At 44.1% G+C, this 27,543-nt stretch overlaps 2 protein-coding genes and 1 long non-coding RNA gene across 6 annotated transcripts in view; all 3 read left to right on the forward strand.

Moving 5' to 3' along the window:
* The first annotated feature begins 1,422 nt into the window (after positions 1–1,422).
* On the forward strand, positions 1,423–20,574 carry camsap1b (calmodulin regulated spectrin-associated protein 1b). Of its 3 annotated transcripts, none has more exons than XM_053871262.1 (19): positions 1,423–1,838; positions 2,803–2,957; positions 5,575–5,837; positions 9,054–9,215; positions 9,979–10,059; positions 10,315–10,347; positions 12,494–12,635; positions 12,804–12,943; positions 13,009–13,105; positions 13,314–13,470; positions 13,704–13,789; positions 13,873–13,957; positions 15,129–17,268; positions 17,342–17,478; positions 17,545–17,759; positions 18,053–18,155; positions 18,240–18,349; positions 18,421–18,539; positions 18,866–20,574. In XM_053871262.1, exons 2-19 carry the CDS (start codon positions 2,804–2,806, stop codon positions 19,160–19,162), a joined length of 4,521 nt encoding a protein of 1,506 aa, XP_053727237.1. In that variant the 5' UTR covers positions 1,423–1,838; position 2,803; the 3' UTR covers positions 19,163–20,574. The 3 variants fall into 3 exon arrangements, with proteins under 3 accessions (XP_053727237.1, XP_053727238.1, XP_053727239.1); XM_053871263.1 differs by having other exon boundaries at positions 13,314–13,437; positions 18,866–20,573; XM_053871264.1 differs by lacking the exon at positions 10,315–10,347 and having other exon boundaries at positions 18,866–20,573.
* Positions 20,575–21,950: 1,376 nt separating this feature from the next.
* On the forward strand, positions 21,951–22,286 carry LOC128763139 (uncharacterized). Its single transcript, XR_008415633.1, has 2 exons — positions 21,951–22,093; positions 22,167–22,286. It is a non-coding gene; the product is annotated as an uncharacterized LOC128763139 (long non-coding RNA).
* Positions 22,287–27,263: 4,977 nt separating this feature from the next.
* The window catches only part of pde4d (phosphodiesterase 4D, cAMP-specific), a 182,484-nt gene continuing 182,204 nt past the window's right edge, over positions 27,264–27,543 (forward strand). The window contains exon 1 of one of the 2 annotated variants that reach the window (XM_053869799.1): positions 27,264–27,376. The gene's annotated coding sequence lies outside the window, so the exon portion shown is untranslated. The remainder of the gene's footprint in view (positions 27,377–27,543) is intronic. The other variant, XM_053869805.1, reaches the window with a different exon arrangement.

Consider the following 27,543-nt stretch of genomic DNA (forward strand, 5'->3'; position numbering starts at 1 on the left):
CAGGATTACAGACTCCGTGTACTGCCAACTTTGGTTGGTTTGTACTCCTCCAGATCTGAGATTATCTACCCAAGATCATTCTTGAGTTTAGACAACTGCTTTTTAATAACTGGGTGTGGTAATGAAAATGCAAAAATGGATGAATATATTCCAAATAAACAGGATACAGGGCTAACTTATAAGTAGTGTTAGGTCTGTGCATTTTTGTTTCGTAACAAGAGTATAATAACGTTTTTGTTTTGTTTTGTTTTTTCTTAATTTCTACAATATTTCCAACTAAAACCCAATATGCGCGTGCCGTTAAATACACTTTTTGCTTTAGACATAGGCCCACTGCAAATATTGATGTCCAATGTGCAAAATATTTCACGCCAGTATACATGAAAGAATGTGTTAAAAGTTTTGAATCATGTTCATATGGAGTCAACTTCTGCAGAGGTGAGTCTGAAGGAATAATAACAGAAAACACAAAGCTTGTTCAGTATTTTTGTGGTCTTTCCAGTGTAAAAGAGATCAGGACAACCTTTGGATCACCAGATTTTTTTGTCCTCTCTGTCCTAACCAGAATGATTTATTTACATCCCATTTTGATGTTTACGTTTTACTCAGCCAAAGTTTCTTACGCGGGGATTATTTTTCAGAGCACCTTTCCAAGTGCACCACATGATACATTGTGATGTCAAAACATCTATGGAAAAAAGCACACAAAAGCAAAAGGTTTCCCTCAGGGAGGTGTCTTTCCAAAAATTGCTCCCCACAAGTATAAAGGTATAAAGGTACACACGGACACATTCTCAAAAAAGAAAAAAAAAAAAACACTCACCACTGGAACACTTCCGCCTGGATGTTTAATATGATGTGCAGAGATTCAACTGAAATTAAATAAGTCTTAATATGATAGTTTATTTTTTAATAACCAAGTTCTACCCCTTATATGTGTGTGATCACCATATTTGGACTTTGTGTGATGTTAGTATTTCTGAGGAAGATGGTTCCATTGATGATGTCATGAATGTAAATAACAAATCCGACTCGAGTACTCACTTTACACCTCAAGATGGCGACATTGCAAAAAAAAAAAAAAAACTACATTAATTTTGCCACTCGCCTAAAGGTCATCCACTGTCCACAAATAACCATTCCTCAAATGGTTGGACAGTCGTTCGCTTTTTTTTTCTTAATAATGTATGTAAGAATTAATTCAATATGTTGAAAATACGCAGACCTGTTGCTCTCCCGATGTTTGGTTTGTCAGTGACATTTCGCACACACACGTCTGCCCGTTTGAACTACATTCGATATATTTTAATCCCCTGCAGAAGCGTGTGAATCTCCAATTTTTTTCTGAAAAGTGAGCGTCAGTGGTACTGCTATGAATGTGTCTGGAAATCGATCACGCATGCGCGGTAGCCGCCTCTATGATGGTTTCCATGAGCAGAGCGCCAACACTTTGCTGGTTCTGTCCCCCAGAACCACAAATATGCGAGGGTGTCCTCGCCTGAAATGCCGCGTCTATTACGGAGATATGGTTTTTGTCGTCAACGAGGCACCTAGCTGTTGGATTTAATCTCGTGGACATCCTGCTTTTTGCTGCTCGCTTGGTGTTTTTGAGCTGGAAGTCAGCGGCGGAGCTGCTCCTTACAAAGGCCGCGCATCGGCTCTTGTTGCTGGGAGGGGACCACTCACTCTCAACTCCTCGCTAGCTTTCGGAGCTGCTTATGATGCCTTCCTGGCGAGGTGTTTCCCACACAGTGGTCCACTGTGAAGCCGCATTGCTCGTTGGTTTGTGAACTGCAGAGCCGAAGGGCGACTTGGAAACATACCACACGCCTGCCAAGGTAATGTTTCAATGAGTCGCTTCACGAGCTAACGGTTAGCCCAGCTTCAGTTGGCACATTGGGAGATACGTTCACGACTGGTTGACCCATTATTCTGAGGAAAATCCCTAATTGTTGTGCATTTGACTGTGAAAAAGCAAATAATTGACCGTAAAAAAACCGTAAAATAGTGCATTTGTGTTCGCCTCAGTTGCAGCTGCGGGGTTGTTTGTGGTAGCACCCATTCAATGTGACAGAATACATCAACTTTTGACGCATTCACTCGTTTTATACAGTAATATTAGCCGGTGTATTTCCCCTTTGTTATAAGACCTGTGTACATATTTAAGTCGTTCGCTTAAAGACACAAAAACAATGCCTGGTAAACGCTTCAATTCCCCTTTTGTTACTGGGATAAGCCTCCTAAACTGTCTTAGAAAAGACGATAATTCTCATAATACCTGCAGCAAGGCTCACACTTCATTTTTTTTTATTAATCTAAAAAAGGTGATGACACCAGAAATGGTTGAGCTGATGAGACTTATTCTGAGCAGTCTCCTGAAACACAAATGTCGTGTGCGTTTTTATTATTATTATTATTATTATTATTATTATTATTATACGCTACCAGTCAAAAGTTTGGACACACCCTCTCATTTAATGGTTCTACTTCACTTTCATGATTTTTTTTCTAGTTTAAAACAGAGATTCTCACAGAATGAGAATGAACAGAACAAACAAACGTGAGAAATCACTCAAAACATGTTTGATTTATTAGATTGTTATAATAGCCACCCTGTGCTTTGCCTTTACACGGGTTATTTTCTACTGCTAAACACTGAATTATTAAATAAATATAGTACATATTGAAATTCTCTGAGTGCAGGAATTGAATGCAGCAAACCAGATGGTAACAGCTTCTTTGTTTTATTCGTTGTCAGTCAAATTCTTCCATGCTGATGTGTTCTTTTCTTCTCCTTCCAAGGATGGATGTCGATTTGTGTGCCGCTGCGAGGAAAGCAGATATGGCTGGCAGTGCAGAGGGCACCGTGGATATCGTTTCGTTGGAGATGTATGACTCTGCCCGAGCCAAAATAGCTGCCAACCTACGGTGGCTGTTCGCTAAAGCTTATGGCATTGGTAAGTAGCTTGCTTTCACACCACATGATCGGTGTATGAGGATCTTTCTGTATTGTTGGGACCACTTACTGTGTTTCTTGGCCCCCAGTATAATTTGTTCAGAACATATTAAACTCTTTCTGGATTTTTTTTTCTCACTTAAACCATGGTACTTTGTGAAACCTTGTGAACAGCACCACCTGTGAACGTGTCTGCACTTGAAGCCAAATATTTTTTCTGAGGCGTAAATAAAGCCTGACTGACTCATACTTCCTTTCATTCTTGTAGCTTGGCCAGTGAGTTTGAGCCCAAATCAAAAAGAGTGACGGGCTCTGAGGACAGAGCTATATTTGTTTGGCTGTAGTCAGAGTATGTAGAATGCTGACCTGTGCTGCCAGACACTTTCTCTGTACGCACATGGTTCCAGTAGGTTCAAGATCAGTTTATCAGTAATAGCCAGAAAATGTTTGCTTGTTCTGCTAGGGACGGGTTAATGGCTAAGACAAGGCAAACATGCACGCAAGGAGTCCAAGCACGTCAAAGCTCTTCTGTGTAATTCAATAGCAAGTACAAGTCCTCTCTTCTGTGTGTAATTTATACACACTGACTGATGTCAGGTATGAATAAACATTTATGGTGCAGTTACAGCATGACCACTGGAACGTCACAGAACGTCTTGCTCTCATAGCTTCTAACTGACCAAGTGTTTTCAACCAAGGATGATAAATTAATAGCTTCAGCTGTGAGTCATTATTTCAGCTGACTAATAACACTGTTATTATGCTTCATATGAGTCCTATTTAATGTATTGTTTTCAGTTGGATGACTTTGTGTTAGCAGATATTGAATGTGATCTGTCATTAAAGCAAATGCTGAGTTACAATGCGTTAGTCTATTAGGTTTGTTAATACTGTACATCCGTCTGTGATGTCATGCCGATTGCCTGAGAGAAGTTAGGAAGCTGTGGAAACATGGACCTTCAAGAAGAATATGCATAATAAATGCATGTCTCCTCTGACCTGATCCGCATAAGCCAGACCCTTTTTCTCTTTTCTTTACATCTTAACCATCTTAAACTGACCTCAAATTGGCTTCTAAAAAATGTAGATGCCCAGCCTTTTATTTTTTGTTCAGCTGTTGTTATAGTTGGGTCAATTCCTATTTTGTCTTGCAAAATGTATATACTTATGAGGAGAGTCTGTCTCTCATTACTTAGGGGTGTTTACCTTGTAAACAGAGGTTGACATTTTTTACTACTCCTTGTAGAGCTGCTATAGAATTCACAGCAGTTGGTCCCAGCTTTATCAGCCAACTGGGTATCAGCGCTCAGGTGCAGACATAATAACCCCCCCCCCCTTCCCTCAAATTCATGTTTAGGCTGGGGTCATGTGTGTACATGTTTATTGTGTCTCTGTCCTCCAGTACTACCACAGCTGTTTTCAGACATAGATGTGATGTCAGCGCTATTGAGCGCCTGCCCTGGTTACAGTGTTGTTGCTTGACTTGCTGGTGGTTTTCACGGTGCACTGGCTGCGGGTCTTGTTGGCAAGCGCTATGCTCACGCTCCACCCAATCCCAGAGAGCACACTTGCAGGCTGGCTCTCAGTGGCACTAGAGTAGAGGGCAGCTGCCACTGGACATCAGCGTCTGTGGAATGAAGTCAAACGCAAAGACTCGTGTTGGCCATGTCCCTCTGTCACAAAATCATCCCAACTGTTTTGGTGTGTGATTTTGTGGTTGAGCAAGGCCTATGCTAACAATAATGAATGTTATGAATAGACTGATACCTCTGAACATAACGCAACATGTATGAGTAGATTTAACTATTTGCATTTCGTTTTTCACTCACCAGAACTTGTGGTGAATGTATATTATCATCAGCCATATTATTTTTGTCATTTTTTGTCATTTGTTATTTAGTCATTTGCTCAAACTTGAATATGACATTGTATTTTTGCGGTCTGTTTTTGTTTTGGGAAACTCTTTCTCTTTCTACTTCATAGACTCTTATGGATATTTTTAGAACTTGTTACCTGCAAACTATTTTAAGCTTCTTGATTGTACTTCGTCCTCATGTTTTGGGCATCTCCTGGAGAATCTGCCAGGGCTTTTCTTCCTGTGTTTGTTGAAGGTGACGATTGCTGACAAGTAGCTCCCTTTATCCCATCAGAGGAAGCAGACACTGGGAACACATCACACACTTCGAGAGAGCTTATGTAGTGTCACTCGCAGACTGGCGAAGCTCAAAAGATGCAAATAAGAATTGTGAACGTCTTTCCCTGGAAAAACAAAAACGTGAAGTCTCTTTGCATGTGGCATAATATATTTTTGAGAATGAATGTTTGGATTAGCTTTCAGCACAGCTCGAGTCCAGTGTCTTGTTTCATGCCCTTGTATGGCCATGGGCTCTGTTTAATGATGTCATTCCTCAGCCAAAGAAACAGAATCTAGCATAGGTCATTGTTGTACCTCGCAGAAATGTCCTGCACACCTGAGATGCCTGTTCTATTTTGAAACGTATACAATTTGCTCCAAATATAAATACTTAATCTGAACAGTGTTGCTCTGGGTTACTATGCTTTCTGCATCTGAATATATACACAACTTGAGTCTGGAAAATGTGTTTTCATGATTGCAGAAAATATTCCAGAGGATTTGAGGGACCCCTTTTACACCGACCAGTACGATCAGGAGCACATCAAGCCTCCCGTCATTCACCTGCTGCTGTCATCGGAGCTCTACTGTCGCGTGTACTCCCTCATACTAGAGACGGAGCAGGGGGTTTCTCTTCAGTCTCACCTCTCCGTCATCCATGCTCTGCATAGGAAGGGCATTTACGTTGTGGAGAGTGATGACACGCGAGTCACTGAAGAGGACCTCGCATGTGTGCCCATCAAAATGGTGAGTTCAACATCCAAATTGTTAGTATGCAAATCATTTTGTCAACTAAAGTGTCTCACTTCCTGAATAGATAAAAGATTCCCCCAAACTTGCCATAACTATTCTGTACGTTTATTTTGTTTGGTTAAGGTGTTGTTGGGAAATAAATAAATGATAATAATAAAGCTAGTAAATCATGGTTCTCTGTATGTGCTGTCATAAGTGCTATTCAAAACCGGGCTCAAATGACGCCTCCAATCAAAGATAAGTCAGGGAAGTTCAATCTTTAAAGGTTGTGCCAAGAACAACCTGCTCCTCCTGTTTGTAATGAGCCATCACACCACAAGGACAATAACTAGGAGGCAATTATCCGCGAGAGGCGGTGCAATCACAGGGTCTTATTATATATTATATACGTCAAGACATTGCTCTAAACCCAGGATCTACAGTGCCATCCATGTTGTATCTGTCAGTGTGTTGTATTGCCCTGAACAAGTGGTTTTATTTGCTGTAAAAGGTATATCCAGTTTGACAGTCGGGCAAGACTGGCACAATAACGCTATTTAAGATATGCCTAAGTTCATATCTGCTCATCCAAAAGATGATGATACATCGATAGATTAAAATATTGAATCTCAATTAATAAGCAACGCCGAGGTAACTTACGATTAATGGCAAATTAATGTCACTTTTTGTGACCTTTCTAAATGTAACTTAAAGGAAGGTTTTATCAACGCAAGAGTGGCTATAAATGCTTTCCTTGTTTACCACAACCACAGATACCATGAAGAACATTCTGTAGAATAACCCCAGAGGCAATGAAATGGCTCGAAAATATGATAAAAGCATAGCGTTGTAAACATGAATGGCCGCTCTAGTGTTGATTAAATCCATTAGGTTACATTTGCAGCACATACAAAATGTTTTATTGATTAGACCAGAAAATGGATCCCTAAAGCTTAAAGTAAATGTAAAGTAAAGTAATGTTTTTTTAATTGGTATTTAGGCGTTTTCATTTCACCTCAGAAATAATAATAGATGAAAACGGCATCAAAGTGCAATTTAAAATGCAATGCAATGAATGTGTGTCATGTCAACGTCTGCAACATACACGAGTCAATGCTTCTTATTCGGCCCAAACATAGTAGGGCTTCTAAGTCTTGAATGAAGAACTTTTACTTTTTTGTAAATATTGTTTTAAATAAGGATTTAACTTGTCCTTTTTTTCGTTTGTGTTTCTTCTGTATTTCAGCTGTTGCACTGTCCTGCTCTGTCAATAAGGGATAGGCTGTGTAAAGCAATGTCAAACGTTGTGCTAATATGTACTGCAGCCTCACGTCTCAGTTGACTGATGGGAAGTGTTTGGATTACTTGACAACACGTTTGTCATCCTGTTCTGTATTTGAGTCTCATTCTGAAACACACGCACACTTGAGGTGCCCATTGTGACTAACAATCCAGCTCTCATGACGTGCCATTTACAGCGGTAATAACAGCCCCTAAATGGTTGAGCATCAGGTGCTGTGTATGTGTAGCCTTCCTCAGTCTCGTAATTACCTGGAGTAATGACGAATTAGAGTGTGAGTGACAGAGGCCAGTGACACTGGTTTGTGTTTGCTACTCTGGCGTTCTCTGCCTCGTTGCTGATTGACCTGACACTGACTGAACAGCTGCAGATGACTTCCTGTGCTGCCTGTTTTCGAGGAGCTCTGTGTTAATAACACAGAGCTCCTGCTTTTCTGAAGCCTGCAGCTGTAAAACGCCAATATTAGAACATTAGAAATATTACTCACTGTTGTACCAATAATCATATGCTCATGGTTGTTAGCAGGTTTTATGATGATTATTGTCACCTGAAGTTTTGCTGTGTAGCTTGCCTCCTCTGCTCAGCTTTTCTGAATTGTGTCTCTACGTTTCCTTACTAAATAATCCAGCCAGGCTAGCGTGTAAAGAACAGGACACAAAGGCAGCTGATGGAAAAGCCTTGGAAGTGTGACCATTGCATCGTCCTGATAGAATTTTATAAAACCCCTCCTCCTGTTTCCATTTTTAGTTGTACGTGCTTTTGCATGTGAATTGTAAATCCCCAACCATCTTTTACACTTGTTAGTGGTTCTAGTACCTTAAAATAACAGCCGACTTGTTGGATTCTGTTTTGAGTTATCTGCGTGCAGTGTGCTTAGTTAAATACTTGAAAAGCTCCTGAGCACTGCACTTATTTGCAGTGAATAGTTTCTTCACATTATTACTCTGAAAAACCTGATGGAACAGGTTTCACATTGAGCCGTGTCAGCACTTCAGCTGCACCCAGTGGCTCTGTGGACTTACAACACTATAGTTACAGAAGTAAACACTGCAAATAACAATGGTTAATTCAACATGTACGTCCCTGAACAGTTTAAGTTACACACTAAACAGTCTACGGTCTGTTAAGTTTCATTTTATTAGGCTCATTTCTCTTCTGTAGATCAGTTTGAGATCCCTGGTTTAACAGTTCAACATTGAATACTTCTCAAATAAGTCCGTCGTATTAATAAGTGAAAAACTCCATTAATCTAACACAAGACAGTTACGGGCAGGCGCCACATTTTTAATCTCAATATGATGCAGTAGGCAGACTCTGTGGGAGGCTTGTATCAACAAAATGTCGAGAAACTATTTGCTGGTGTTTGCAGTCACTGTCTGAGACATTTTTGGCTTTTGTTTTTAAAAAATCAGTTTAAGTTTTGTTTACTTATTGTTACAACAAAATCAGCAAACCTAAACTTTGTGATGAACATCTCAGTATTTTCATCTGTCAACATATCAGTATTCAGAGCGGAGCTGTTGCAGCAGCTGTTGAGCGGACATCATTCACTTCAGGTTTACATGCAGAATTATCCAGTGAGTTCATGAGCTGGCTTCAAATCTGCTTTAATTTTAGTTAGGATTTCATCAGCGCAGATTTGCTTTCTCCGTCTGAGGCATTACCTCTGAATAGCTCTCACTCATTACTTTAACAAGATTAATCTCCTGTTTCCATCCAACTTCCATCTGTAAGTGGATTAGGTTGCTAGCACCGTCTCAAATGCTGACATTTGCTCTGTAGTTACATTGAGACGTGTTGCTTCACGGAATTAATTGTGTGAAGGCCAAAGTAACTGATTTAAGTTGTGAAGAAGGTTCACGTTAATGATGAGTTTTCAATAGCATGTTCAAACTTCTCTCATGAATGACTGTGTTTCCTTGTCCACCCAGAGTGCCCACATCCCCATGATCGACGCCCTGATGATGGCCTACACCGTGGAGATGATCAGCATTGAAAAGGTGGTGGCCTCCGTCAAGCGATTCTCCACCTTCAGTGAATCTGAGGAGCTTCCTTTCGACCTGGAGGACGCCATGGTCTTCTGGATCAACAAGGTATTGTCGATGCAAAACAACATGTAGACTGACGCAGCTTGTGACACTGGGTGTTTTCACTGGATTGTTGTTGTCATGAGTTTGTCATGAGCAGATGTGTTTCCCATCAGCATATTCTTGACAATGTCCTTATGTTAAGTGCTGAGTGGTGTTGCTGCCAAGCTACAGAAATAAGGGTGCAGCTAAGCATCTTCCCTGATTCTTCTCTGTCGTTTTCAGAAAATGTTAAATTGCCTTTCTTTTTTGGATTGCAGCCAATTTACTGAAAAATCATCTTGTGTGATTTCTTTTTTTTTTTTCATGTTATTTCTTATTTTTTTAAAAATTAAATAATGAATAATAGAAAAAAAACTAAGATCACACTTTTGGGGAATGCGTATTAACCATTAATAAAGCTGTTACTTGCTTATTTATAGTTAATACTCCATTTCAGGGTAAAATATATGGTTCCGTATTTTAATATTATTAATCTCTGACTAATATGATATTAGTACACATATAACTACATTTGTTTATTTATAGCAAGTGTGCTCCCTAATACATTATGTTCTCTAATCTAAAGAGTAACCTTTTTTTTTCCTGATGAAGGTATCTATAACAACCAAAATTTCTCCATTGTGGGAAGAGTGAAGACAGTCTAACTCTAATCTTCATGTGGGACCATTCAGATTATTTCAAAAGCATTGTACTCCAGTGTAGTACAAGTTGTTTAATATTATTATTAGCTATTTTATTTCATTCATTTCAATTGTCATGCACCCAGGTCAACCTGAAGATGCGGGAAATTAGCGACAGGGAACACAAAGTCAAACATCATCCGCTGGAGTCCCCGAGTCACCAAAAGGTAAGGTTTTATTTCTGATGGATTCAAAAGCTTGAAACCTGGTACTATTCTAGTTTCGTGTGCTTGTTTGATAAAACCCTGTGCTGATCAACAGCTTGCCATGTGATCGCCTGTGATCCTTTTTGAGCTGATTCTGTTGTCCTCTTCTTACCTGGATGGAGATCCAACCCTTTGTCTGTGACCACTGACCTATTAATCTCTCTGCTCCTCATCTGTCCATCCTCTCCCTCTCTTGCCCCCTGCAATCTTGGATAGTCTCCCTCCAAATGGTATTGGAAACTGGTCCCTGTAAGTCTGATGCGAGTCCCTCCCCAACAACACACACTCATTTTCTCCCCCTTGCACGCTTGTGTGTGTGTGTACACTCTCCACTATAGCCCATTCAAGCTCATTTTTGTGCTGCCAGTGTGTTAAACCAGGAGGAGAACCTGGCATATGCTTTTATTTATTTATTGCTTAAACCCAATATTTTGCTCTGGTTTTTGCAAGCTGTTCATTGACATTGTTTAACAATGCAATTTGCTCCATTCCAAGTGCAGACTGCGAGTGTGTGTGTGTGTTTGTGATTTATATGGGGGACTAATAGCAAATCCATGCTTATGCTTCTCCTTTGCTTTGCAGTCTTCCCATCCCTGACCACCGCCTCTCACTGATCTGCTTTGTCATCTCCCCACTGATTCCTTTTCTTTGGCTTTCACATGCCGTTTCCTCTGCACACAGTGTATACTTGGCGAATAAGTGTGTATGTGTGCCTCAATGCGCACTTTGGCTGAGTGCATGCTAAAGTCAGCGGAGCACTGACAATTCGTATCCTCCAGTATGACGTGAGAGGGAATTTATACCTATCCTTTAATGGGGTAAAAGTATTATTATTATTATTATTATTATTGATATATGAAAAATGTTTATTTCATATGCTTATTTTTTTAATAATTCATGTAAACCATATTTTCATTTGTTCACATTAGCAGACTGGTAGTGCAGGCATCGATAATACACCTTAGGGTTGCCTTATCACTCAGTCAGTCCAGAAAATCCTGACTGGGTATGGCTATTTTAAGAATTCAGGTTTGTGGTTTTGATGTCTTTAAAGGCGTGCAGAGAATATACTGTATATGTTCACTATTTTGTACTTTCAGTAAAAACATAAGAATAACAGGCCACTGCTTTTGAGGATCAACTAGTTTTTTTCTATGGGCACATGCTTGTTTTTCGTGCAGCGGATTCACCTTCCAAATACTCTGGTGTCCGAAAATATTTTATCTTCATGACCCCCGTACAGACATTTAGGTATCAGCTACTCATTTACTGCTGCTCGAAGTGCAAGTATATCAAAGTCAGTGACACACACACACACACACACTGTAGCCCTTCATTCTTGGTTACCTTTCAAAAAAACCTTCTTTACACTATGAAAGCTTGTATCTAATTTGTTCGTCCGCAACAAAGTCACATGTGCAAGTGTCATTGGAAGTTGTGACTGTGTGCTGGATCTAGAAGAGAAGTACTTGGTTCTTGAAGTGTTACATTGGGTCCGCATTTATTGCAACAAATGTGAAATGAAATGAACTAGTGCAAACTGCATACATAAATTGATAATATAAACCACTGTGGCACACGAGGAGACTGACTTATGTACAGAGAAAATGCTGCGTGAGCATGTAATACAGGAAGTCAGACTCCAAAGGAGACATCACCTCGGGCCAAGATACGAACCTTCACTGAAAAAAATGGTTTTACAAATATGCATATAGTATAAATATGATGATGAATGTGAGGTTTCTGGTCCACAGTGTTGCAGTGGAATTCAATAAATGTTGTAGGGCATTATTTGCATCAAATCAAAGGGTTTCTGTGCTGTCATCCAAAAGACTGCCATTGAAATGACCTGTTTTATATGTGTTCCAATAATGGATGATAGATCATCTGTGAATCTAGAATGCATTAATGTTTGTGTTGAATTTTAAAAGAGGATACTGTAAAGTTGAGCCAAGCTTTTCATCCACCAATTTTTCTTCTTCTGATGACTGAGTTCTTTATGTGTTTTGTGTTTTCCCACAGTCAGGATTTCAAATTTCTTTCCTTTTATGTTCCAACTCTTTCAAGTTCAGTCATCTACCACTGGTCATTCACTGTTTTCATATCCAACATCTACCTCGTCAGAAACCACACAGAGTTTGGGGTTCTCCTGGGACGACGAAATGAAGTGCCCTCATTTGCTGCTTATAAATTGGGGGGAAAAAAGTAAACTCCCATGGAGAACCCTTGGTTGTTTTTTTGACATTGAAGCCAGAACATTGATGACAACATACATGCTTTCACAAGAATCTCTTCTGAAGGGATTTGTGTAGATCCAGTCTCTGTGTCTGGGTTGTTGGCTAACCACATTGTTCCTCCACTCTGTTGACACTCATTAGCGCCCTCTTGTGCTTAGGTCCGGTATCGCCGAGAGCACGGCTCAGGCCGTCAGCTGCCCTTCTTCCCTCTGCTGGAAGATCTGACCAGGGACGTTTGTGACGGGGCGGCTCTGCTCACAGTGGTCCACTTTTACTGTTCTGATCTCATGAAGCTGGAAGGTAAAGCCTTTCTTCAGTGCCGCCGTGTTGAATCTTATAACCACGTGCTATGCTATTTCTGCAAGTGGCAGTTCACTTACTGTCATTGTCGAGTCAGAGAGACGTTAATAGACATGTGATTCGTGAGTTCTACCTAGATCTGACCTGCTTTTCTGCTTGATTGATCAGACATTTGCCTGAAGAAAGTGCAGTCCATTGCTGACAGTCTGTACAACATCCAGCTGCTGAGAGAATTTGCCAACCACTATCTTCAGAAGAGTTTCTATCTGACAACCGAGGACATGCTCTACTCACCTCTCGTGCTGAAGGTATCTCTATCTAAGTTTGTGGTCGTACCAATGAGCCTGTGTTGATAGTGTCTCTTTTTTTTCAGCATAACCTAATGGTGTTTATCGCTGAACTCTTCTGGTGGTTTGAGACTGTAAAGCCAGAGTTTGTCCGACCAAGAGACCTACAAGAGCTCAAAGACGGTAATTGGTGGCAAAGATGTGTTGTACTTCTTAGTCTTAGGTTCAAGTGTTACTGTGCTTGGATACTAGACATTTTGAAATCCTTACAGAATGTGTTTGTGCCTGATGGAGAATTAGGGCCAAAATAATGCACAGGATTTCTAGAGTTTTCAAAGCAGCTTCACGTGAGAGTTGGTTCATTTTCTCTCTGCTTCCCTCATCTGCACAGCTCGTGCTGTTACTCAGCCAAAAAGTGCCCGTCCATCTGTGCCCATCTCCAACGCCACCAAGCGCAGCTTCTTAGCAAACGCTGGTGCGGCTGATGCCCAGAGCAGCCCAGAAATGTGTAACAGGTACTTCCTTCACCCTGAAGACTCTGATTCTCTGTAAGTTTCCCCACATTTACCTTTTTCTACACCATGTGTATGGAGCTTTTCCCTTTCTTTTTTTCCCTCTTAATGGCATTCGGGGTGTTTTATCATTTAAAAGACAAAATTTGAACTACATTTCTAAAGCACATGACTGAAAACCATGATCTGCCGATGGAATACTCTCATTTTACAGCTCATTTTTTTCAAACTAACAACTTTTAATTAATATGTTTTTCATTTCATTGCAGCAAAGGGGGTCCGCCCTTCAGCCCCTCCCACCCACTGTTGCCACTGAGACAGAAGCAGCAGAATCAACAAGGAGATGACATGGCAGGTGAGAAGAATACTCATGACTCGAGGTTCCACTCATCGCCTCCCAGTAGCAATCAAATGTTCTGATCATTTTGATCTATTAAGGTTTGAGAAATCGCTCCAACTCCCTGAGTCAGATGGAAGGTCATCTGCGAGGCTCGGTTGTTGCCTGGCCCGATAAGAGGCAAAGGTAAGGTCTTACACTCACATTGTGCTGAATGAGTACAAGATTAACGTCGTTCAGGATAAAAGCAGGAAATACACAATCTGAAGTTAAAGTAAAAGCTGATACAGAAAATAGCCAACGCCCCTCTAAAAGTAATTTACAAGAAGGGCCACTCTGCTCTCACCTAGAACACTTATTTTGACAGTATTCCTTTATTAGGTCACCAATTACAATGTTACTTTACCGTGGTTTATTTTTATTAGCGCTACATTCTAGTTCTGCATCGATTACCTGGCTATGATTGACTATTAAATTAGTTGCACACAAGCTCATGAGTTGGCTAGTTGTGACGTCATTGCTCTCCTATCACTAACGGCTGAGGCTACGGGATCATTGCAGCCTGAAACATTCAAAATATGAACCATTTCATAAAGGACACATCAAAGGACATGTACCTTTCACGCCGCATTTTGAGCCACATTGTAAATGCAAATCCAAAAAATTCAGGATAACATCATAATAACATTAAAGTATTGTCGTTTTTTTTATTTGTTTATTTCTAATGACTGGCAGAATGCACCTTCAATGTTTGAAATGTGTTATATGGGAAAACGATATCTGTGAATACAGCAGTATTTTAGCTGATAAAACTATAGAAAGTGAGGCATTAAATAAACTTGAAGAGTTGTAGCTTTGTTCATCTCACTGTACAATATGGCCAGCAGCCCACTGTTGACTTTTAGCACGTCCTGCTAGCTTTAGCTTTAGCTTTAGCTTGGCCATCTGGCGAGTTCTGAGTTTTGTGATAAATGATAAATTTGTTGTGTTGAAAGGTTGATCTGTGGCCCCTCCACGGCTTCTTTTGGCTTTGCATGGCCTGCATGTTGAGATCATCTGCAGCTGTGTACTAACTCCACACAGACATGCTTGTTTCCAACGGTCCAGGAATGCATCATGACCACGGGGAGTGGTGTCATTTCAGTTTTGGGTCTCTCTGTTCATTAATAAGGTGCACGCAATACGATGCATCCCTAATCTTTTTTAATGGTGGAAAAAAATAAAACAATCCCCTCTGATTTTTATTTTTTTTTGACAGATCGACTACTGGTTGCAGTCCTACTACATTCACCTGATCCCTTTTATTTTTCATAATGTTTCCCCTTAAGGTAATTTCTCATGCTTCCCTGTTCTTCAGGCCTATGTCCACGCTCGGCCCCTTCATGCTCCACTCTGCAACAGACAGCGACGCCGACATCGCCTCAGGGGACAGTGTGAGTCTGGCCCGGTCCATAAGTAAAGACAGCCTGGCGTCCAATATCACTAATGCCACACCCAAGCACCAGACACCTTTACTGCGCAAGGTCAATGGGCACAGCCTGATGGCAGCTCCCAAAATTGAAGATGATGAAGAGACGTTGGTGGCAGTGACCAGGAGTGACAGTACTTTCATCTCCAAGCAAGCTGACGCCCACGTTGAGTCAAAACCCGAAGCGTCTGGATTTTACTTGGAGCCCTTGATGCCTGCGGTGTTGAAAACGGCTAAAGAAAAATCTGTGTGTCTCAACAAAGAGGAGGAAAGTGGTGAGGGCACCCGAGCCTCCAGCAGAGGCTCTTTGCGCCGAGGAGATGGGTCGGCCTCGGCCGTGCGCAGAAAAGCTCCCTTGAACAAAACATTTTCCCCTCCTGGAGAGCAGCCGAGCTGTTCGGCCGAACCCATGCAGGCCCAGGCAGGTTTCAGACCCATCGTCTCCAGTGACGAGGAGCCGCCTGGTGGTTTCTACCTGCATTCAGATTCTGAAGAAGCCAAGTCCAGCACTGGCCTGGACCCTGAGTTAGAAGACTTGGAAGAAGAGGAAGAGGATTTGGATGAAGCTTTAACCACAAAGGATCACGAGTGGCAGCGGAAAATTGTGGATTATGACGATGAAGAGGAGTCAGCCAAACTCAAAGAGGACATGAATGTGAAAGAGCACGAAGACAAAGACATGAATGGTTGCAGTGGTCGGTCCAGTCCCTGCCTTAGCACGCACTCGCAGGCAAGCAGCATCGCCAGTGGAAGTGTGCGCATGACCTCGTTCGCCGAGCGCAAAGCACAACAGCAGCGCTTCGGAAGCAACCACGACCTACGCTCCAGTGCCTCCAGTTCCCAAAGAACGACGCCAGACGGATCAGAGAGCAGTGGACCCTGGAGGTTCAAGAGAGACCAAAGTCCTTCTTCATCTTTAGAAGGCTGTAACCGTGCAGGTGATGGCAGCGGCGGTGGAAACATCCTTGCCTCGGAAATCGTCCAGCTCCGCATGCAGCTGGAGGAAAAGCGTCGCGCCATCGAGCATCAGAAAAAGAAGATGGAAGTGATTTCCGCACGACAGCGACAGAAACTCGGCAAGGCAGCATTCCTGCACATCGTGAAGAAAGGCGGTGGCAAGAGTGACACCTTACCTTCGAAAATCGATCCTTCCAAAGATGACCTGAACGGCCAGAAGGCCACGTCAAGTAAAGATGACCTGTGTGTGGAAACCCTCAAAGGGGACAAAGAGGCGGAGGGGACCACCTGGACCGGTGCCTTGGAAGCAGAGAAGCAAGGCAATGGCGGCGGCTTCTATCTAGACGAAGAATTGGACCTGAACGAGTGTAATCGCTCCATCGAGCGGTTGAGTAAAGACTTTAGTCGAATCCAGGAGCAGATGAAGCAGCTGTCCATTCAGCAGGAGATGCTGATGAAGCAGCCTCCTCCAGGTGTTGCTCCGCACAGCAAAGACTCCAAAGTGGGCTACTTTGCTGACCACTTGGGAGGCTCGGGCACAGCACCCTCCAGGAAACCCCCGAAACTGAGCTCCGGACGCAGCTCTCGGTCCAAACCCTCTGAGCTCAAGATTAGCAAAGAGCAAAGTCGTCACGTCTCCAAGACCCTCACGCCCACACAGACGGAGACTCACCAGAGAGCCGGGGGCAGGTCCCCCAGGACCGAGCAGCCCGACACACCCAGCCCCAGAACTGCAGGCGAGGTGGTCAGCAGGCCCGGCTCAAGTCGCAGCAGCAGCTTCAGGCTTCACGACGAAGCCAACATGCGGTTGCCGACCCGAGTGGATCTGAATGCAGTTACGGGTCCAGAAGTGTCCTTCAACGAGTGCCTGTCCAGCGCCCTGCAGGACTCGGAGCAGAGTGCTTCAGACCTGCAAGGAAAAACCAAGATGAGTTCTGAGGAGGCTCAGCGCCGGGCTCACCTGATCGAGGTGGACCTATCTGAGCTGAAACCACCAGAGGACCAGGAGGACACAGTAGACTCAACAGCTGAGGATGGAGAGCAAAAGTCTGTGTTGGGCTTCTTCTTTAAGGTACGGACATCTGTCGCTTGGTTTGCCCTTCGATCTGTGGATCCAGCCATCACCATGCTCTTTATTGATCTAGGATGAGCAGAAAGCTGAAGATGAGCTGGCAAAGAAGAGAGCAGCCTTCCTGCTGAAGCAGCAGAAGAAGGCCGAGGAGGCTCGAGTCAGAAAACAGCAGTTGGAAGCCGAATCTGAGCTCAAACGGGAAGAAGCCAGGTATGATAATCTTCCTAAAAAGTCGCACTGATTTGTGGCTAATCTCCTGTTCCGTCTGAAATCCAGGCGGAAAGCTGAGGAAGATCGTCTGCGCAAGGAAGAGGAGAAGACACGGCGAGAGCTGATCAAGCAGGGCTACATGCGGCGGAAGGAGCAGGAGAGATTTGAGGAGCAAGTTCTGCCCAAGCCCAAGACGCCCAAAACAAAACAGAAACACAAGCCCAAGCCCGTCCTCCGAGAGGAGTCTTCCAGCGACAATTTTTCCAAGTGCTCTTCCACACGTAAGATCGATGCTCCGACGTCCATGTCATTACAAAAAAAACCCATCACTTAGGTCCGGCATAAAACTCAGGAAAGAAATACAATTTTCAAAAAAGCTAAGAAGTCTACAATTTTGAAGCAAGTTGAGTCAAACTGTTGAGAAAATAAGGAGCGACTGAGCATGATGTCAGTGATGAATGTGAAATGTAGGTCGAACTCTGACTTCTGTGGATTCTTGGTTCACTGAGGAGACGTGTTCTACTGGATTCACCACAGCTCTCTGACCTAACAAGTCTTGTCTTGTCTTTTGTAGCAGACAACTTGAGCGATGCTCAGTCAGGGTCCAACTTGTCTCTGGCCTCAGGAGCAACCAACGAGGCTGACAGTGTCAACTCCGGAGGTGGTGGATCACAGCGGTCAGTGGATGTTCATGACCTTAGCACCTATTCGAGGGTGAATTTTCAAATCAACTGAGCTCCCTTTATTTGCCTCTATTCCAGATGTGACTCAGTCGAGTCGTTTCCAGGAAGCCGGAACAGTCGAACTGCTGAGCGAGACTGGGACAACGGCTCCACTGCCTCCTCCATCACTTCCATGGCAGAGTATACTGGTCAGTGCGCCGCTCGGGTCTCTCTTTCATGTGGGATTGTGACCAAAGCTGAATATTTTTTTTCTGTCCAGGTCCAAAACTCTTCAAGGAGCCAAGTGCCAAGTCAAATAAGCCAATCATACACAACGCAATCGCCCACTGCTGCCTGGCTGGGAAGGTCAATGAGCCGCAGAAGAACCAGATCCTGGAGGTCAATACAAGTTTTTTCATCCGACAAGTCCATAGTGACACCCTGGTTCCATCTGGAATATTCCTGATTTGTGCACAGTCCGTATTTTCAACCGGCCAGTCTTGCTGTTGTCTGTCGGAGTCAGTTACATGGCGACCTCTGGCGATCGTGGAGGAGAAGCGCATCTAAGTAGCCAGAGTGGTATTGTGTTGAATGTATTGATGGCCGATAGTCGTGACCGAGCTGAGAGATTTTCTACGATTTGTTGTGCTGTTAAGGTCAAAAGGAATGCGAATATACAACCAATCTCCAAACTGAAAGTGTTGACAGTTTTCTTTTCACTCCAGGAGTTGGAGAAGTGCGAGTCCAACCACTTCATGATCCTGTTCCGGGACAGCGGCTGCCAGTTTCGGGCTCTCTACTCCTACTTCCCCGACACCGAGGAGATCCAGAAGCTGACAGGCACCGGCCCGAAAAGCATCAGCAAGAAGATGATCGACAAGCTGTACAAGTACAACTCGGACCGTAAACAGTTCACTGTCATCCCCGCAAAGACGGTGTCGGTCAGCGTGGACGCCCTGACCATCCACAACCAGCTGTGGCAGGTGAAGAGGGGCGCGGTGCCAAAGAGAAACGGAAAATAGCCCGGGCTGGGCTCTGGGACCTTTTGCCCTTCCTACATCCTCCCGCATCTTGTTTTGCTCCGGACAACGGCAGAGGCCAGCCGCAGCGCACCGAACCTACTCAGGAGACGCCACAGGTGGACAGTAGGTGGACCAGAGGTGTGTGTGAGGAACAAAAACAAGAGATTCATCTGGCTAAATTAGCTTCTTCATCGTCGTTTTTACAAAGGAACTTGAGCATGTGGCTTTTTTTTTCATGTGCTGAATGTTCAGTATTTATTAGTTGATCACTGTCTGTCAACAGACTTCTGTTAGCGTCGATAACCAGAATATTACAATCATCGGACCTACAGGCCTGAGAACTCTTCTGCAGGACCAGCCCATGTGGTGGCGCCGTTGCTCTGATCTCTGTTGTCACCGGGTGCTTCGCAAAGCTTCATTAGCCTTGGTCGTGGTACGTCATGTCCTGAGGCCCTCAAGCTCATATAAGAAACACTGGATACGATGTGGATCACCTGTTGCTAAGGGGAGGAATTTGGGCTTTGGTACACAGATGTAGTTTTTTTTTTTTGCTTTTTGTTTAAAGAAAAACCATGGTTTTCATCATAACAGGGACGTGTAGCGTATTAGCTGTGTTTTCGTTGCACCAGGGTCCGTCCTCTGGTCCCGTACACACTCACATGTAACTGCAGGTGCGTTCGGTCCCTGCACACACTCCTCTGTCGTGATGCTCTGTGTCAGCTACAGTATTTGTTACCACCACAGATGTCCGTGTGTCTGTGTGAGAGAGAGCGATGAAGACAGGGGTTGAGTTGCAACATTAAAAAATACATTCCTTCAAAGGTGTCTAACAACAATCGCTGCCAGATTTTGTGTCTTCTGTCTTTCTAAGTGCTTTTTTCAGAAACCGTCTGTTGGCCTCTGAGCGTCGAGCACGAGCACTTTACTTTTTCCACGTCGAGGGATTTTAACCTTTTATCAGGCATGAGATCAAATTCAAATATGGAACACTGACACTTGAAGGTAGATACAGATCTGATACTACTGCTGTCTCCAAACTCTACAACAATACTTGATGTGTTCTTCTGCTGTTGGGTGTTGTCTCGCTGATGGGGAGCTCTGCTGTGCTTGTTTTTCATGTGAACTAAAAGATTGTAGTGGCACCGGTCACCTTTTTATTTTGTCACACTAGTTGTGTTCATCTGTGTCAATTTGATATCTGATCCCATGCCATCTATTTATTTTCAAATGGAAGCACTGATGCAGAATAAATTTTCAAGCCAATAAAAGTCACTTTTTTTTGTTTTTTAAGTTTTACGTCACTGTTTTGTTCATCCATTTGTTTCTCACTTTAGCAATCCCTTGGTGTCTCAAAGTGCATGATCTGATGTTCCGCTTGAATGTGTGTGTGTGTAAAAGGTGCATCTGCAGCGTCCAAGTCTGTTTCACGCTCCTCTTTTTACATTTATTTTACGAAGTCCTGCACAAATGATCCCAGAGTCTACACACTTCAGTTGACCAGAGAATGGTCACGTACGCTCACTAAAACAAGTCCAAACAGCTCCGGCCTCCCGGACACCGCGCTCTCTGCTGACCAACCGGAACATCTTGGGCTTCATGGTAACCCTGGTGACAGTTTGTGTTCACACCTGGATCAATCTCCAGACCATCACTAGCTCCGTGTTGTGCTGCGAATGTACGAGCATCCACCATGAAGGGTGAGTCTAAACACTTGGTCCAGGGAGGTTACAAACTATTTTGATGCTTCTCTTCCAGCAGATGTTGTTCTTCTTTGTGTGCTGATGATGAAGTTGCGGCTGAGCTGCCTCTGCTACGAGGAGAAAGATGTTTTGTTCTGCTTCAGCGTCCCTTCAGGTCGTTTTTAATATACCTTATTATATGATTTCACAAATCACTAGCATGTTATTCTGGTGAGAAAGTAGGTTGTGTTGGATGAGTTGAAGCATTTTAATGTGGAATTTGTATATTTATTTATATATATATATAACTAGATTTAAAAAGTCATATGGAGCTTCTATCGAGTCACTAAGAATGAGCTGTTACTTAAGTGTTTATTCAGCGCGCAAAATATTTTTGATGTGTCCACTAGATGGCGTGTAGTCTCCCTCTCCCGTCCTCATCTTTTGTTCTGACGCCGACCTCATCTGCCATGGGATGACTGTGTAACTTGACTGATTCAGATTTCAGGCCCGGATACACCACTCTGGTCCTGTTCCCGAAGGAAGTTGGTCAAATCAATTCCACCGCGCTGCTCAGCAGCAACCTGAGCTCCGTGACCCGGCTCAGAATCAACAGCGCCGGGGTGACAGGAGTCGCGGATGGAGCCTTCAGCTCCCTCCAGAACCTGCTCAGTCTCAGCCTGGAGCAGAACCTCCTCACCCACATGAGCCCGAAGTGGCTCAGCCGGCCGGAACTCCTTCAAGAACTCAACCTCTCTGGAAACCGGATCCAAGTTCTGAGCGAGTCCATGTTCTCTGGACTCAAGAACCTGCTGAAGCTCATCCTGAGCAACAACTGGATCAGGGGCATTGATCCAAACTCTTTCAGCTCCCTAACCAACCTGACAGATCTGGACTTGTCTGGGAACCGGCTGAGCAAGCTCTCGCCTCGGGTCATCCACTCTGTCTGGTCCAGCAGGTTAAGATTAGACCAGAATCCCTGGGATTGTTCTTGCGATGCTCAAGTCTTCATGGTGCTTCTGCGAGGTCTGTGAAAATGCTGTGAATGCCAGGAGACTGCTTCTGAGACGGCTGTTGTGGTTTCACACAGAGGTGCAGAACCGATCACTGCTGCTGCAGGACGGGGACGTGACCTGTCAGACGCCTCCCTCCCTGACTGGCCAGGCTGTGTGGAGGGTGACGGAGTGTGGCGCTCCACTTCCGACTCCTCCTCCGACCTCTGACCCTGCTGCCCAGACACCCATATCTCCAGGTGTGTATCTGCTCTCCACATCATCAGCCAAGTAACAAACACGTATTTTTGTGTACGTGATTTGTTGCCTTAGACAATCTTGCATCGACACTCCTGTTTCTCTCATCGGGCTCCAATCCAACATCTCAAAGTCCTGCAGAATCAACTCCTTCTCTGGGCCAAAACCCCAGCGACCTCCGACCCACTGTGACCGGTACTGTGATCTACTCTGGACTACAGTCTACACACTAAAGAATCATCCTCCTGGACTCTGTGATCACTTGTACCCACCTCCATGATAAACATGTCTGAAAAAGATCTCTGCCTCCTAGAAAAATCATCACAGCAGACGTCCAATGTGATCTCCAGACTGGTCGCCGCCATTGGTATGTTTCATTTCTTAGTTTCCTGCTGGAGCTACAAGAGTGACATACAAACAAGTACACTAGCTGTTTACTCGTAGTTTCTCATCACCTGATATGAAACGCTTGTACAGTAGTTTCAGAGAGCTTTGTTTTTAGTAGGGAGGTTACTTTTGACCTTGACTGACAGAATGTCTGAGTCAGATCCGACCCTCTCCTGTCTGCAGTGGTGCTCTCGGTGCTGCTGGGTATCGTCTGTCTGCTGGCTGGTCTTCAACGCAGGAACCGCGGCAGTAACGCCGTCAAGCCTCGGTGTGAAGGAGTGGAACATCCAGAGGTGACGACTCAATTGGAGCCTTTTGGAGCATCTGAGGTGATGAGGCGGAGCCTGCAGGACACTGAGGTCGGAGCAGGGGAGCGTGTCAGGTGTCAGTCAGCTATGGCTGTGCTGGTGACATCACCTGTCTCTTTACCTGGAAACCATTTTCTCAGCCATAAAACTGAGGTCCAAGGGTCAACTGATGTGAGTCCTCACAGAGAAGCGAGTGTCGGAGCAGACGGTTTGAGAGGTGAGACCATGGATGGCTGCAATTCAGACCACAGGGACTCGTATCTGAGCATTGGAGCCGAACAGAATCCACCACAGGCGGGTGAAGAGCCGTGCAAGCAGCATGCAAGCCGAGGAGGTCTAGAGCCACAGATGTGTAGGATCTCCACGTGGCCTCCGACTACAGCTCAATGGAGGGAGCGCTGCAGGAGAGAACGCCGGGAAGAGGAAAGCGGTGCTGGTCCACTAGGTGACGGTGAATTGAAGGCTTTCGCTTCTGTTGAACAGGAAGTGGGGAATGAAACCAAAAAAGGAGAGGAGATATCCAGAGGCAGGATCTTTGAGTCGGGTGAACTTGAAGTGGAAGATGAGGTCGATGCACCAAAACACAGCTCAGATCCAGATACAGGCTCAGACCCAGAACAGGAGCTTCAGAACCAAACTGAGCCGAGAGCAGAATTTATGGAGGCCCACGACTCTCCTGCTTCAGAATCAGCTGATGCCAGGGAGAACAGAGAAGGCGCTGGGAGCATCGAGGTACCACGGTCGCACTCTAGTGGCGATTCACCTGATAACCAAAGCGTCCTGCATGCAGTCCAGGCTCCGGTCATGGACTTGCTGCATGAGGTGGTCCAGAATCACGGACGCTGGACCCGCGAGAGATGGAGACAGAGTCGGATGAACAAGTAGCTGCTCGACAGTTTTGAAAAACCTTGATGACACCATCAGCAGAACCTTTTCACCCACGTCACATGTGAAGTCAAATTTGTTCTGAGTCGAAGTGATTCAGTTCAGCTGGATGTTGTCTGACATGAAACGAAAACCATAAAAACTGTAATGAAAAACATGACAATCAAATTAGACTCAATAAATATTATCACCTAAAGCACTGCTTTTGTGTGTCTCAAACGTCTGTGATGTGAAAATTGAAAAATTATATTACATGGAAAAATTACATGAATTAAAATATGTCATAGACAATACTTTGCTCAAAAATATAGATACACCACCAACCTAAAAAAAAAGAGTGAGAGAAATTTGGGCAACGCATTTTTTTTTATTTTGGAAAACATTACCCCTTTTTTTTGGGTCAGTTACACGTGAAAGCTCATTCCAGCCAGCTTAATTAAAAAAAAACTGATGTACAATGTATTCGCAGACAGCTAATTTCTTCACTTAAGTAGTTCTGGTGTTGCTTTCTGGTACCATCTTATGTGATTTCAAGTGAAATCAGTTTCAATGTTCTCCAATACATATATAATAACAATGAAAATTTTCATTTTTTACTTGGATGGCAATGGGCTTCCATAGATATGTGCTGCAAACGGACCCCATGCAAATGATGTAGAGAGAAGAGAGCAAAGTGAAGGACAGAGGGAAATGTTTTGGCTGGTGGCTTGTAGAAAAAAAGCTGTCATAAGTTGAGGGGTTCTCAGCACAACTCTTGGCGAGAAGCCTAGAGAAGTTTGAGTCAGTGTGGTTAAATAAGGAGATGGTGCAAGCGATTCAAGGAAGTCATCCTCAATCTCCAATGCTGTCCCGAACGGTCTGAAGACAGACTGATATTGAGCAGATGGTTTTGAGACTTTTGAGATTCCACTGTAGATGGAGCTGATAAAAACTAAACCTAAGCTACAAGTGACAAGGACTCTGCCTGTGGTAAGACATTTTGGACACTGGGATGAGACCAAGATTTAAAAACATAGTGACTCAAGGTTGACTCACTTCCCTTTCTCCACCCGCGAGTCACATGATGGAGTTTTGAGGAAATGAAGATGATTCATTTTGGCTGCAAGACCCGGTTGGGAACCCAAATGACCTTGTGTCATTGTTGCTAACTGTCCAGTTCTGTAGTCTGTGATTTGTGTCAGACACAGGGAATCTGGTCGCAAAATGTGCTCTCAGATTGTAATCTCAGAAGGAAGCAGGTGCTGCAATGAACATCTTGAAGGTCTGGATCTGACCCACCGAGAAGACCAGCTGCTTCACACCCAAATTTGGGTCACACTACTATCCAAGCTCAGTGCTGCTTTGACTAGGCTTCTGCTGTATAGATAGTGTTTGGATCTAAAATTAACTCTCTGTCATTATTTTGACCATGTGCCTACTGAAGATGAACACCCTCATTTCTGTTCCTGCAGCCATGTTTTTCTCCGGCTGCACAGGTCTGTGAAACAGAAAGTAAAACTAGCACAGCCATCTCAGCGGGACGCCACTTCCTATTATCTCATCTCCCCGTATGTCCCAGCCAAGTTGTTTAGACCCTCTGACTCACATGTTCCTCCCTGTGTTTGTGGAGAGGACATGGAGAAATTCTGGGGATGCAGTCATTTATTTCAGCTAGTGACACCATTGGTCAGTGTTTTAAATCCCAAGAAGTGCTTGCTACTCGAAGCAATGGACATGGACTTGGTTCTCAATAGGACAAAAGATAGTCTTCGTCTTTGTTATAGTGATGTCAGACAAGGTTCCCTTATTGAGATGCTGATGTTTGCTGATGATATAGTGATCTGTAGTGAGAGTACTGTGAGGTGGAGGTGGAAAGGTAGAGGTACAATAGGTATGGCAGTTAACATGAGTGTGAGAGAGGAGAATAGATGAAGCCCTCTTACTTCCCCGTAAACACTTTTTGTCCTGCTGCACAGGCGACACAGCGTTTTTGTCTGAGTCACTCTGTCTTACTCGACCTCTCCACTGAGGTGAGAAACTCCCTGAGAGCTTAAGAGGTGTGTGAAAGTGTGTCGCTGACTGCTGTGGGCTCCAAAAAAACCTCACGAAACCAGTGATTTTACATAATACGAGAGGGACAAACCTTCCTGGTGGCAGTACTGTGGCAAAACTTCCGCAGGACATTGTTCTGAAGCTGCCACTCGCCACATTAGGAGGTGTTTTCAGTCCGTGTGCGCTGCTGCTCAAGATGATTTAAAAGGTCAGGTGAATGGGTTATTAATTCAACTGGTTGCTGCCAGAAATGGTGATGATGAGCCGAAACAAAAGTATAAAGACAAGTGACCCTACTTCACTGTTATCATTCAGCAGAAAAAGAACTCAAAGAACATAAACTCCAAACAACAATTCCATATTTTTTCCCCTCAGAGGTGATGTAACAGTTGCCATAACACTTGGGTTGTAGCTGTTCACACTGGTTTCTGTCAAGTCACATGACTCATAGGTCGCACTGGCGACGCACTTGTTCACAGCTCCCATAAGACATAAATGTTCAAAGTCAGTCCCTGGAGTTGCAGTAGCAGTCCGTGGAAGCCTCACTAACCACCTCCAGATCTGGCATTGGTCATCTCTGTTGGCCACGACCGAACACCTCACCAGATAGGGACCACATCTACTGGCTTATTTCAACATGCAGGAGCAGAGGTTTAGGGGTTTGTGGTCTTGTTCTTTTCCTCTCTACCTGAGCCTCATCAGCTTAGTCTTTTAGCTCATCTCTTCCTTCACCACAACCGACTGAAAGAGAGTCCGTCTTTCCTCACACATGAACAGGCCTGAAGACGCTTGAACTCCTCGCACTAACTTACCTCACATGGAGAGGAGCCATGGTCACCTACGAGGATCTGACATCCTCCCTGATCCTCACAGTTTCACATCCAAAGATCTTCTTTCCATAAAAATTCATCACAGAACCATCTGCTGAGGGGGACTGACCGACTGGTCAGAGCCCTACATTCACCACAAAACACATCATTCTTGTCACCATCCCCCGGTGAAGATCCCAAGATGTCCCGACTTCCACTTCCCTTTCCGAGTTGAACAACAGCTAAACTCATCTCCTAAACCAGCTGAAGGTATGTGGGATGAACCCCCCCATGTTCTGCTCCTTCGGAGTCACCTCCTCCAGATGATTTGTAATAAGCTGAAGTGTGCACATACTAGCAGCCCTGATCATCCCAGATCATCTCCTGCGGTGACCTCAGTGTTTGGGGATCTCTTTTGCGGAGGAGTCCTTGGTGGGCTGTGCTGCCTTGGATCCATCATCGGAGGCTGACCTCCGCTTGAAATAGTGTTTAAACCAGAGTGATTGTATCTTACTTTTTTAGAGGGGGATTATTCATAATATAATCTGAATCCCTTCTTTTTCCTCTCCAAGTTTTCCACAACCATGAGAAAATGCCTCTCCAAAAAGGGCGGGGATTGAAACACAGTGGCGCTGGGATTGGTCAGGGAGGTAGCACGAGCTCTGCTGTGATTGGCTGCAGCGTGCTCCGGCTCTGAACACACCCCCCTCCTTATTCCACAGAGCATCAGTCAGCTGCAGAGTGGGAACTACTGTGTTTGGAGATGCTCACCAGATACTTTGGTTTGTTTGGGTTGTGCTGACTGAGACTGACACTGGCCACAAGTGGATAAATAAACTCCGGAACTTTCTCATCTGGATCATAAGTAAGTTTTTCCTATTTACAAATCAAAGTGTGAAAGAGTGTAACACACATAGCAGACCTGCGCTCCGACTGTGTCACGGTTCTCTGGCTATGTTTTCGCAGGGCATATTTGTTCTTCTAAGTTATTTTCATCGCGACTCCCCATCTGCAAACTTGTCACTGCGGTGG

This window comes from Synchiropus splendidus, chromosome 7, assembly GCF_027744825.2.
Source record: "Synchiropus splendidus isolate RoL2022-P1 chromosome 7, RoL_Sspl_1.0, whole genome shotgun sequence".
NCBI lineage: Eukaryota > Metazoa > Chordata > Actinopteri > Syngnathiformes > Callionymidae > Synchiropus > Synchiropus splendidus.

Bases quoted from the DNA above. Each gene is read 5' to 3' on its own strand.
- camsap1b (XM_053871262.1), top strand. From the start codon at position 2,804: ATGGATGTCGATTTGTGTGCCGCTGCGAGGAAAGCAGATATGGCTGGC. The intron at 12,944-13,008 runs GTATCTCTATCT...CTTTTTTTTCAG, and splicing joins ACTCACCTCTCGTGCTGAAG to CATAACCTAATGGTGTTTAT. The intron at 13,471-13,703 runs GTAAGTTTCCCC...ATTTCATTGCAG, and splicing joins CCTGAAGACTCTGATTCTCT to CAAAGGGGGTCCGCCCTTCA.